General features: G+C 46.0%; 1 protein-coding gene across 1 annotated transcript; it reads right to left on the bottom strand.

The window, feature by feature from the left end:
- Window positions 1-213: 213 nt before the first annotated feature.
- On the bottom strand, window positions 214-6,225 carry FGF3 (fibroblast growth factor 3). The gene is made up of 3 exons (XM_075047121.1): window positions 5,967-6,225; window positions 3,845-3,948; window positions 214-546 (listed from the first exon to the last, which is right to left on the bottom strand). The coding sequence occupies exons 1-3, from the start codon at window positions 6,223-6,225 to the stop codon at window positions 214-216; spliced, it is 696 nt and encodes a 231-aa protein (XP_074903222.1).
- Between the last annotated feature and the right edge of the window lie 5,525 nt (window positions 6,226-11,750).

The following is an 11,750-nucleotide window of genomic DNA, read 5'->3' on the forward strand; positions in this document are numbered from 1 at the left end:
CATTTGAATGTGCCTTATCTCACATCTCTTTTACCACAGATAATAATTCTACAATAGCTAGAAGTAAGTGATGTGACTTTCAGTTATATTATACAGTGTATAAAAAATGTCCGTGTTAATGCCTGTCATACAATCACAGCTGTTAGTTTTTTTAGTAGTATTTTGAAGACTCTCAGTCACTTCCAGCCCCCATACAAGCTCCCCCCAACCCCATCAGCGTCCTCTCCTTCTTCGCTGGTTCTTGCTTGGGGGCTTCAGGAGACTCTCTCGGTACTTCACATTTGTGTGGAACAGTCGGACCATTTCATGGTCTTTGTTATCCAATACTCTGGGCAGAAAGAGAGACGATTTCTGTGTCCTACGAGTTTTAAAGCCCCTTCTGGGTCGTCCTTTCCCATTGATTGAGACATACCAGAGTCTCTCCGCACTGGCTTTGCGCTTGGTGCCGGCTCTGTTGGGTACAGTCCGGTAGAGACGGGACGCGTAGGTGTTATAACCCAATTCATGGATCCTCTCCACGAACTCACACTCTGCGTTATAATTTTCCTGTAAAGCAAACATGACAAAGTTTAAGAAAGACTATATGGGTAATAGCTCTCTTCCACCTCAGTAAGATTGGACTAAAGTCTTAAGCAGGACTACTCAGTTTTAGGATAAGGACAGCAACACGTGTGGTAAGAAAAACTGAGACTGGTGCTACAAAAGGCAAGCAGGAGAGGAGCGCTGAGCCTGAACTGCTGTGCAACAAGCTGCTCCCTGTCAGCAGTGTGAGCATACACTGTGCATCAGAGACAGAAAGAGGCCAAAAAACAATTTGAAAACAATGGCATGTGAATAGGAATGAATAGCTCTGCTGATTGTTCAGCTGTAAATTAAATTTTTTTTGAGCTTACGGATCTAAATATGCCTGTGAACTGGACAGATGATTTAATTGCTGCCTATCAACCTTTGACATCTATTAAAAAGATAAAATCCTACAGTTTAATGTAAAATGTGGCCCTTTAATTGGTATATTAGTAGTTAGATATACGTGGAGTCTTTTACATCCAGTTTGTTACAGATATGTGAGCAGTAAACACCACCTTTATGAAGCTTCTTTGTTTGCTTCGTCGAAACAAAATCAAAGTACACCCTGCCCAGCAGCGTGTTTGTCCAAAATGCTAGGCTGCTCCTTTACCACAAACTATAAGGGAGAACATGCACCCATGCCGGGTGCTCACATTTCACATGATCTGTCAAAATTCGCCCCTTTTCATCTGGTCCTCAACTGAGAGGAAACCGTGCAGAAGCCTGGCACAAGCGACTCCTTCCTCCTCCCCGGGAGCAGTAGAAACAGTGCAAATAAAGGACCTCCCACACTGTACATCTTTTCTTAACTACAAAATCATCTTTGCTGTAACTGTGATTAAGACTTCAGTATCTAATGCGTGTAAGGCACAGAGGCGGAGGGGAACGGCTACTATGGTCTTTACAGAGGTTTTTTATTTCGCATTGCCTCTCTGGAGGACATAGGAAAGGGCATAGGTAGCCAGGCTGGGGCCAGAAAAGCTATAGGCTCCATTAACAACATGTCTTTAATGCTGTTCACTCACCAGAAATGCTGATAGGCATTTAACAAGGTTTTAAAAGACTCCACATGTCTCAGCTTCACAGCTGTAAAACGGAAGTGCCCTTCCTTGCAAGGACAAGGTTTGCATATGCTGTGGTGCTGGAATCCACGCAACTACCATATGTAGGCAGATTTGTCCTGCTGTCTGCCTCCTTTCTGGTTGTAGAGGGTTTATCACAGAGGATAAACCCATAGGATTTTCACAATCTGCTAAGGACACAAAGGAATTCTGCAGACTCAACAAACTCATTTTATTGACATGGGAAAATTGGTGAACCAAGGGATAAGAGTTATTCTAATATTATTTCATAAAATGTTCCCTGTATAATTATCCCCAAAGAAGTCAGTCTTATTTGAAATGGGGGTCTTGCATGGGGTCCTGGAACTGTAGTATCAGTAAAGTTGTTGGTCAGTTTTTTCTAGGCAAGAAAAGCCAGGAAGTTTCTCCTGAGCTGAGCCCTCACCCCTTGCTGCTTCCGTGAAAAAAAGCTGGAGTTGAATAGTTTTTCCTGGATTGTCCCTCCAGTTCTGAAACACAACTCTGAAACAGCCTCCCTCAAACTTGAGCTGGAACAGCAAAAATCATCTTTTCTAGTTGTACAGAAACCTTTAATGGCTGATGTTCCTTGGCATGTGACAGCCGAACAAACTTCAGGATGGCCTGATGCTCTTCATACTAGAAAGGGAAATCCAGGGGAAAAGGACTCTCTGGGCTATCCTACTCTAGGCTTTTCTCCACTCCAGGAGAGGAGCTTTTTGCTCAGAATTTGTTTAGCCTTATTTTAATTCAGTTTAATTAATCTGGAGGAAAAACTTGCCTATTTTGAACAAGAAAGAGAGAAAGATGAGAAAACTTGAAAATTCATCTTTCCCATTCATTTCTTTGGGGCAGACGCTGGCTCTGAGCTGATGGAGGAGCTCCATTGAAAAAGATGCCTATTTTAATCAGAATATTAACTGGAAGCAAAGAAGTGGCCAGCCTGAGCTCTGGCACAGCAGAGCTACTATGTCCTCATTCCACTTCAGCTGCATTTTCCTTTGCCAAAATTGTTTGTGATCTGCTTCCCTGCACCAGCAAAGAACCATCACCTTTATACACAGGCCCTTTAATCAGCGTGCATCACATGAGACACATTACAGAAGCTGGGGCGTAAACACCATCAGAACATTCTTGCAAAGGTGGAGTAAAATGTATTAAACCAGAGAGGCAACTGAGTTGATTGTGTTACCAAGGTTGCATTCACATGGAAAGAGCTCACATTGCTCAAGGATATATCATGCTGTTCAAATCAACAGAATTACACATAATGACTGTTTGGAGGAAGCAGATTTCACATAGCCATATTTACCCTCTTCAAATCTGTTTCCATACCACAGGATTCCTGGAGAAACTGCACAGTATGGCTGTCACACAGTAAGAGATCACAAGATTGCTAGGGATGTAATCAAAGACAACGGAAGAAATTCAAGTAGGTAGATAATGTGAATAGTAGACACAATGACAAATAGGCCTTAGTATGTCCCTGAATGTGAAGAAGTCTAAGCTAAAGTATTTTATTCACTGAGGGGAAATATTGGCTGGGCTGGAAAGGCAAGACTCCCACTAACATCAGCACAGCCCAGATTTTACCTCAAAGGTCAGGACAAAAAATGAGGTCAGAGGAGTAAAATAAGGTGTTTATTTTCACCTTTATCTTCTTGCACCTTCTCATACTTCCTTTCCTTGCTATAGCCCTGCCTTTTAGTACCTGTAAATTCTTTCACTGCCCAACCAAATGCTCAGTGCAAAGAAACTCCCGACAGTAGGCTGCTTTCCTGTAACAGAGATGCTCAATTGCTTCTGGATATTCTCTGTCTGAGATGTATATCCTCTGCCAGTGTCCAAGATCAAATATAAATATGGATAATTTTGGGTAGAGATGGACATTCTGCACTGCAAAGGCTAGGTCCTGAGGTCTTTATCAGTGCACCCAATTGCTCAGAACTTTGGCCGTGTGAAATACCTCTGCCAAATACATTCCTCTGCCTTTGGCCGAAGAGGCAATAAGAAAGTAAGAACATAGCTTCTTTCCACTTTTAAAGATATACTGATTGGTTGCCTGTAACAATTCCAGACAGAAATCTGTTATAACATTACTCTTTTCTTTATGAATGTTTATGCATAAGAAATCAGTGCTCCCCACTGAACCTGTTCTCCCCATAGGAAATGGCAGGCCAGTCTTAAGTAAAACTTACTGATGCATAAAGTCTGCCCCTTTTGTTCATGGCCAGGTATCTGCCAGAGAACAAGCCCTTGATGGCAACGATTCCGACATCAACAGCAGTTATTTCAAGAATGCCTAGAAACAGAAACAAGTATGAGATATGTTGTTGCTCCCCATCACACGTAAATTTTCGAGATACGTTTGAATGACTGCTTACCTGCAGAGTATGATTTCACAGCTATCACTAGCTGACACCAAAATCATAATGCAATCGGGTGAATGAAACAAGACTATTATTTGAAACAATATAAAACGATGACGATGTTGGAATTGTTTGAGACAAGCTTGACAATAAATCCCTAGATGTCTGATTGAGATTGAACTCTTTCAAAAATGAAAGAGATCTGACACTGAACTAGAGGTTCACTTAATCCTATATGTATATAAAAAAGTTTAAATCCTCTTTAATGCTTAGGAACACAAGAGCTCTTGACTTATTGAAACCAGTCACAAAGCTGTCCATTTCAGGACAAAGCCCTTGCTGAGGTCTCCAGAGGGTAAAACAGAGTGAGTTGGCTGCATTTTAGAGAAGAGCCATGTATATAATCATGAAAGGAACTTGTCATTTAAGAGGTCAGTGTAGCCCTCCAGACAAGGACAATATGACTGTTCGAGCCAAATTAAAAGGGAGGAGATTTTCAGGTCATCAAAAACGGGGGCTCAAACACAAGAAGAGCGTCACCGGTGAGGATGGCACAATACCTGCCAAAATGTGTACGTCCAGCCAAAGGTGCCATAACGCTGAAGGAGGCACAAATGGCTCAGGAGATGTGTTGTATGTGCAGGGCTCTCTAGCTGGCTCGCTCAAACTCTGCTCTCAGCTCTTCAGCTGTGCCCCGATGACTTGGTACTTTTTGCGTGTTTGGAGGCGAGAGGTGACCCTTGCACCCAAACCCATTGCTGCCTTTCGGCAACGATAAAGCAGAGCCGGGGCCTGTCCCCTTTGCAGAGCTGGATTGCTGGCCTGACCGTGTCTGGGAGAATTTGGTACAGCTGTTTTGAATCAGGCACCGGTTCGCTGCTGAAGGATGCCTCCTCCAGGCTTTGATAGCGAGGGGGTTTTCCTCTAGGAAATAGTGGTTTTCCTTTATGGACTTCAGACAGATCCCTGAGGTCTTCCTATCTCTGTGTGCCATCACCAGGCGGGATTTACGCTTCCTGGGGTGGCGGGGCCGGGGCGGAGGCCGGGCTTTGCCCGCGGCCGGGGCCGGGCTGGGTGCGGGGGTGCCCGGGGCTCCCCCCGGGGCAGCGGCAGCCCCGAGCCCCGCTCTCCTCCCTTCTGCCGCCCTCGCACAAACCCCCTCACTCCCGACATATCGCGTTTCATCTTAATTACCGCCGATCCCCGGCACATGTCAAAGGGGACAGATGTGATTTAGCCCGTGGAAGCTCAAGCCCCCCCCGTGGGAGACAAGCTGGGCCGGGACGAGGGAGGCGAGGGCAGCCTGCAGCCCGTCGAGGAGGGCACCGGTTGCCCAGCGCTCCGGGCTGGGGCAGGGCTGGCGTGGGAAGCCGAGCGAGGGCAAGTGAGAGGCCGGCCGGGCTGCTCAAGGCGGGTTCCCGGTCCCCGTCGGGAGGGGGGGGGGGAACTTGGGGTTTTGGGGTCCATCTCTGCCCCGGGGAGGGGGGCTGAGCCCCTCCGCCGCCGGCCGGGTCCCCGTACCCCGCAGGACCCCGCTCGGGAGTCCCCTGCCCGGGCCGGGGGCAGAGGGGGCTGCCCCGTCGAGCCCGCCAGCCCCCCGGGGATGGAGCGGCAGCGGGAGCCGGAGGGTGCGAGGGCGCGGACCGGGCGCTGCGTTCCCGAAACGCCGAGGCGAGATCTCGCCGAGCCCGACGAGGGGAGAGGGCAAAAGTTCCGGCGGCTGGGGGTACCCCCGGTCCACGTACGGTTCCTCCGGCCCCGGGGCAGCGGCGGGCAGGAGGAGAGGCTGGAGCGGCTTCTCCATCGCCCCGTCCGGCACCGTCCCGGTACCCACCGTCGCCTGCCCGTGGATGCTGGAGCAGGACGCAATTGGTCCGAGCGAGAGACCCCCGCCTTCTCCCCACACCCCCGGGGGAAGCGGGCTGGGGAAAGGTGTGTGCCCGGTACTCACTGAAGACGCTGTTTTTCTCCAGGGTGCCGTTGATCTTGCCGTTGGGGTGGATCTGGAGATGGTACTTGGTGGCACAGTAGAGTTTCCTGCGCCTGGGCGCTCCCCCGAGGTGCTCGTAGACGCCGCCGCGGCCCCCCGCATCCCGGCGGGGCCGGGGGTCGCTCGGGGAGGCTCCGGCGGCCCCGGGCAGCCCCGCGGCCCGCCCTGGGAACCAGGGCTCCCGCACCAAACTCAGGAACAAGATCCAAATTATAACCATTGTGGCATGATGGCCGCAGCGCTTAGTCTGCTGGGGAGATCGAGGCTCGGAGCGAATGACACCAGGGGTCCCATTAAAGCCGTCTTGCTAGCAGCACTCCAAAGTTGCAGAGCACACACTGTTTCGAGCCGCGAAGCATCGGCAAGTTTTTATCAGCCTCGATCCGGCCCTTTTATCTGTCTCAGATTTACTTAAATCAATAGACATCAGCAAAGGCCACCGAAGAGTCCCAGCTGTTTGTATTAGATGGAGCTGCCGTGATCAGCCTTCTCCTTGGGTTTCCAGATAGACAGACGGCATGCATGAGAGACAGAGAGCCAGAAGGAGAGAGAGACAGAGAGAGAGAGAGAAAGAGAGAGGCACCCACTGAATTTCGGCAAGAGACTGCGGGGAAAAATAGTTGATCGACGGAGCATAGAAATAAAAGCAGCTTCCTGCAACAATAGCCTGATCTGCGACCAATTGATCCAAAGCAGAGGAGGCAAAAGGTATCAGTCTCGTGTGAACTCCCAGAGCGCGGCGTGGATAAAATTACACAGCATCTCTCTCTCCCCGACACCCCGCACACCCCCGCACAGCCCCCGCACGGGGAGGGGGGCAGGCTGCCTGCGGTCGCCTCCCGCCCCGCTGCCGGCCCCGCGGAGAGGCGCGGTGCAACCGCGGATCCTCCGCCGGGTACCGCCACCCCCCTGCTCAGCCCGGGGCCCGCCTGCCGCAGCTGGGGCGGGGGGGGGGAGGCTTGGGGGGGGGTGTGTGTGGGGGTGTGTGTGAAAGCAAACAGTTATTACTAAATCAATCGGTTCACGGTTACAAATAATATGCATTATTTTGACAGGTCTTTCAAGATTTAGTCATTTCTAAATGAACTGAGACAAAGTAGGGCCCAGCAAGTGTGATGATATACGTCCCCGAATGCGTTTGCGAGAAGTCGGAGCTAATCCTTTTTCTTAACTCTGGTGCCTGGCAAGTCTCATTAGCTGTAGCAGATCTGCACTCGCTACCATGTAGCTTCACACGACTGCCTACGCTTTCAAAATATGATGGAACTACCTATAAATAAATATAAAAGGAGGCAAAAGGTTCAACAACTCAGTGAATTACGCTGTCCCTGTGTGCTACTCAAAGGCAGCTCGTTAATTAGATTTGCATCTGAAACAGGCAGTAGGAGTTTTGGGGAAGTGTTTGAGAGATAATTAGTATTAATGTGCTTGAAGGGCACACAAATACACCTTTGAAGTGAGCCACGTCAGAATTCAAGCTTTTGACCTTGATCAATATATTTTTTTTCCAGAATCGGTGAACAAGAAGAGGTCTATAAAATATTTTTAAAGACATTCCTATGTAGAGCACGAGGATTTTCTTACACGTTGAAGAGATCTTTAAAAAAAAAAAAAAAAAAAAAGGGCAGCTTTTACTAGTGGGAAAATAAAGGAAGGGATACGACCTTTTCCTACAAGGAATGGCAGGAGGACGAAGCGATCTCGAAAGCTACTCTCTATTTTAAGCTGTGCTTAATATTTAGTAGTTCTCCAAGGCTAAAAGGCTTTTCATTATACAGTCGTCTGGAATAAAAGGAAACACATAAAAAACCCACAAGCACCCCTCTCCGCCATTACCACCCCTTCCTCCCCCTTTTCTTCTCCACAAGTTAAGCCCTACCAGCCTCACAGGGAGAGTTTGATCTGGGGATGATAAATGTTTGTACAATTAATTCTTTATTGCTGCTTTTCTGCAATGCCACTTCCAGGCAGTCATGTAGTTCCAGTATATTTAGTAAAAGTAAACGATTGGAAATTAAAATAATTCAAGCACCGTATCCACGTAAAAATATGAAAACAGGACCCCAACCTTGGAGTGTATGCGGGGAGGGGGCGGGCGGGGGGGCGGGGGTGGTCGTTGCTTGCGGGCCAAATCCTTCAGTCTCTCGTAAAACAAGAACCCCTCTGAAAAACCTTCCTCTCGGGGATGCACCGCAAACCGTGTCCTACGGTGCTGACGACCTGCAAGACAAAAGTGGTAGGAGAAAAATATCTCTGAACACGCTACGAGTCTCCCGAAAGATGCTTTCACCGGCACCGCGCGAAGGCGAGATAAAAGATAATTACTTTCAGTAATTATAGCGATCTCTTCCGAGTAAATCTCCGGTCGTCCCGAGCCTAGTGCATCGCACTGTAGATGTGCAGCTGACATTTTACAATTTTGGATTTGCAGGGCATTTTTCATTAGTGCTCTGAAAAAAAAACAATCCCGCAAGATCCTCCGCCCCCCCCCCCGCCTCCCTCCGCAATAATAAACCAAAAAGACTAGTGGGTGGAAGAGTAACACGTTAATGACTTTTGCTCAAATTGCTTCCATCTTGATCACATTTTCATAATTAGCACCATCATCTACAAATCTTTCCGCCCTGGGCATCTGACACAGACAGGCTTCCCAAGCGATGTGTATTCTACTTATTAGGGAGGGGAACACTTATAGGTCTATCATTAATGGTTCCCTTTCAAATGAAATGAATGCGACCTCCACGGAAATATCAAAGGGCTGTAGCTACCTTGTCTCACTTAGTACAACACTGAATAGCAAGCAACCTTAAGTCGTTTTGCTCTAGTCAGACTTCTATACAATAAAACATAAGCCCACTCTTGTATATTTTAAGTTGTCTGGTGACCATTTTTGAAAACAAAAAGGGTCCCTTTGATGTGGTCTAATTCTAACAGGGGGTGGGACGTCAGATGTGGTCTACCGATTCTTTCTGGAAATATTTTTAATTATGCCCCAAAGCTTCTTGTAGCCCCAAAGTAATAATCAGAGAGCAGTTTGAGTCTGTTACTTAATGTGGAGGGGAGAATAGGCTCTAGACCGTATGTAACTAGATTAGAATTACAACCGATAATGATCTATTAATTCGCTCGAAATGGATGATTTTAAATGGAACATGTTAGGTATCTGTTATTCTTTATGCTTGATCTTGCTAACGGAATATTTCTAAGCCTTCTTGCAGTAAAGCCATAAAACCAGCATTTCTCCCGGCAAGTCATTGGGTAAAAGTGAGTATTTGAGACAGATGTTTTTATCCTCACAAGCGTGCGCGCTGTAAGCACACAAAGCACTTGTATACTTAACTGATTACCCTCGGAGAAGGACCATATATTCAGATATGTGCGTGTAAGATCTTTATGATAAAGTAACGCATATTTCTATTTAGGTATTGCATAAAGATAAAGAGCGGGGGAAAAACTACGCGTAATTCTGAAAGCCCCCTCCCCCTTAAAAATACTAACTTTAACCTGTAATAAACTTTACAAACACGCATTTTGCAACGACGCAGCTTTAATGCTGCTGCGAATCAGGATCTGATTTTACTACGCGGTCCAACGCCTCTGCTGCTGCTGCTGCAGCCGCCCCAGCCCCTCGCTCCTCCGGCCCCCAGCGCTGATTTACGACCGGCCCGTTACTCTAACGAGAAGGAAGTTACAATTTGTAGAGCAATAAATACCGAGGCGGTAGGTGGAGCCCCCAGCAGAAGAAAAAAAAAAAAAAATCGGTCTCCTACACCAATTAAAAATCCATCCTAGCTCCAATGTGGACCGTGGGAAGGTCTCAAAGAAAACACAGCCTCGGTGATTATTAGGTGTTTGTTTGCAATGTGCTAATGTCATCTTCGGAACATAACTTTCCTGCCCGATGCAGTTCGCTCACACCTGCTGATATTGGGAAGAGGTTATAAAATTCAATTGATATTATTCAGCTATATTTTGTTTTCTTTGTGGTTTCCTAGCGGGGCTATTCTGCACCCTGTGAACAATATAATCTTGTTTAAATGACTTTCCAGACCACACAGCATCACATTACCCTGTTCTATACGTGTAGGCAATATTGTTTATTGTATTGTACACTATTAACTCCCAGAAAGCAGGATGAAGGGGGAGTGGAGGAGGAAAGCTCCGGGGAGTAAATTCATAGCTTCCAAGGTTCAGGTTGCTTTCTCAGGTGGAGAAAATAAGATTTAGATCATTTTGAATGAAAATAGATAGAAAGAATTCTCTAAAGGAAATGTTAAACACATAACAGGCATAGCATCTTTTTTCCCTTTATCCACTCATATGAAACGTTTTTCATGTTCACTGTTACTTTTTATGGTTTATGGACAAACAATCTGAGGTCTCCAGATTTAGGATGATACAGTTGATTATATACACATTATGTGAGCTACTGCTGTATCGCACTTCAGACAATAAATTAATTAAGAATTTTTAAACTTTTGTATTTAGGTTAAAAGCATGTGTCATCTACTGATATCATGCAGATCTGCTAACTTATATTTTATATTATTCTTATTATTGTTATTGTTGTTATTATTATTATTCTTATTTTGACATCAAGATGCAAATGCCTAAGTTCCTTACTCCGGGAAATTTCTACTAAAGTTGGTGTGCTGGTTTCGGCAAGAGTTTCTTTGGCTGAGGATGGAGGGATTAATCCTTCATTCAAAGTCCATGGAATTCACTAAGAGCCTTTTCTTTAATGCTGGTGAATTTGGATCAGGCCCAATCTTATTACTAGAAAAATTATTTTCCCTTGTTCTCAGATAATGTCTTAATGGTTTACTGATTGAAAATATTCAAAACAACAAATGCAGCAACATTAAACAAAAATTTTAAGTCTCTTTCTTCCCTCTTGCTTACTCTTTTTCAATATAAGAAACAAAGGAAACAATAGAAGAAATGTAACAGTACTGAAATATGTGCGACGGTGCAGTTTAGATGACAGTCACGTGGCTTGTAAAGATTTGTGGCAGGCTCAAACCCAGCTACAATAGGGATATTCAGACCAATACAGAACTGTAAACTGCAGCCATGAAAATAACTAAACACAAGGGATATGGGGATGTCTAGAAGAGGAGAAAGGGAGTGTAAAAACAATGTAATTTGTTGATAGCTTGGGGACGAGATTTGCACACCTGCTTCACACCTTTGATATCTCATTTATCATTTAATAGCCTGAGCTCTTGGAAAACCTTTGCTCCTGTTTTTGGAAACTCAGCATGTGTTTTTGAAATGGGCTTCAAAGCTTTTCTGTAGATTTACAGAGAAGTGTGGTGTACCTGAGAGAGGTATCTGGCCCATATCCATGATGTAATTGCCCTTCGTGACTGAAGGACCTGCTATTCAGATAAATCTCTTACTACTTTTAGAATTTATCCCCTGGTTACTTTCACAATCAGAGGCTTGTTACGATCTCACTCAGCCCTGCAAATCTTTGGGAATTGGGTTACCTGAAGATAAAAGATCTCTCTTTCTCCAAGCTCTGGTTGGATCAACACTTTGCAAAATCAGATGACAGGTGTAGGGGTCAGGCCTAGGTCTGTGCATGGGGCTGCCCAAGCGCCAGGGATAAAAACTGAGAGTAGCTGCCTTAGGGAAATGCCACGTGCGTGAACATATGTCCCTGGAAGAAAAACCTAGTGCCAGGGATTATCCACTCCAAACTGTAGATTAGTAACTTTTCTGGTTTTAGGGAAGACTACT

The sequence above is a fragment of the Buteo buteo genome, chromosome 16, assembly GCF_964188355.1.
Source record: "Buteo buteo chromosome 16, bButBut1.hap1.1, whole genome shotgun sequence".
Classification (NCBI taxonomy): domain Eukaryota; kingdom Metazoa; phylum Chordata; class Aves; order Accipitriformes; family Accipitridae; genus Buteo; species Buteo buteo.

Coding starts and splice junctions, on each gene's coding strand:
- FGF3 (XM_075047121.1), bottom strand. CDS start 6,225: ATGGTTATAATTTGGATCTTGTTCCTGAGTTTGGTGCGGGAGCCCTGG. Junction 3,949..5,966: donor GGAGAAAAACAGCGTCTTCA/GTGAGTACCGGG, acceptor TTCTGTTTCTAG/GCATTCTTGAAATAACTGCT. Junction 547..3,844: donor GGGGCAGACTTTATGCATCA/GTAAGTTTTACT, acceptor TTTGCTTTACAG/GAAAATTATAACGCAGAGTG.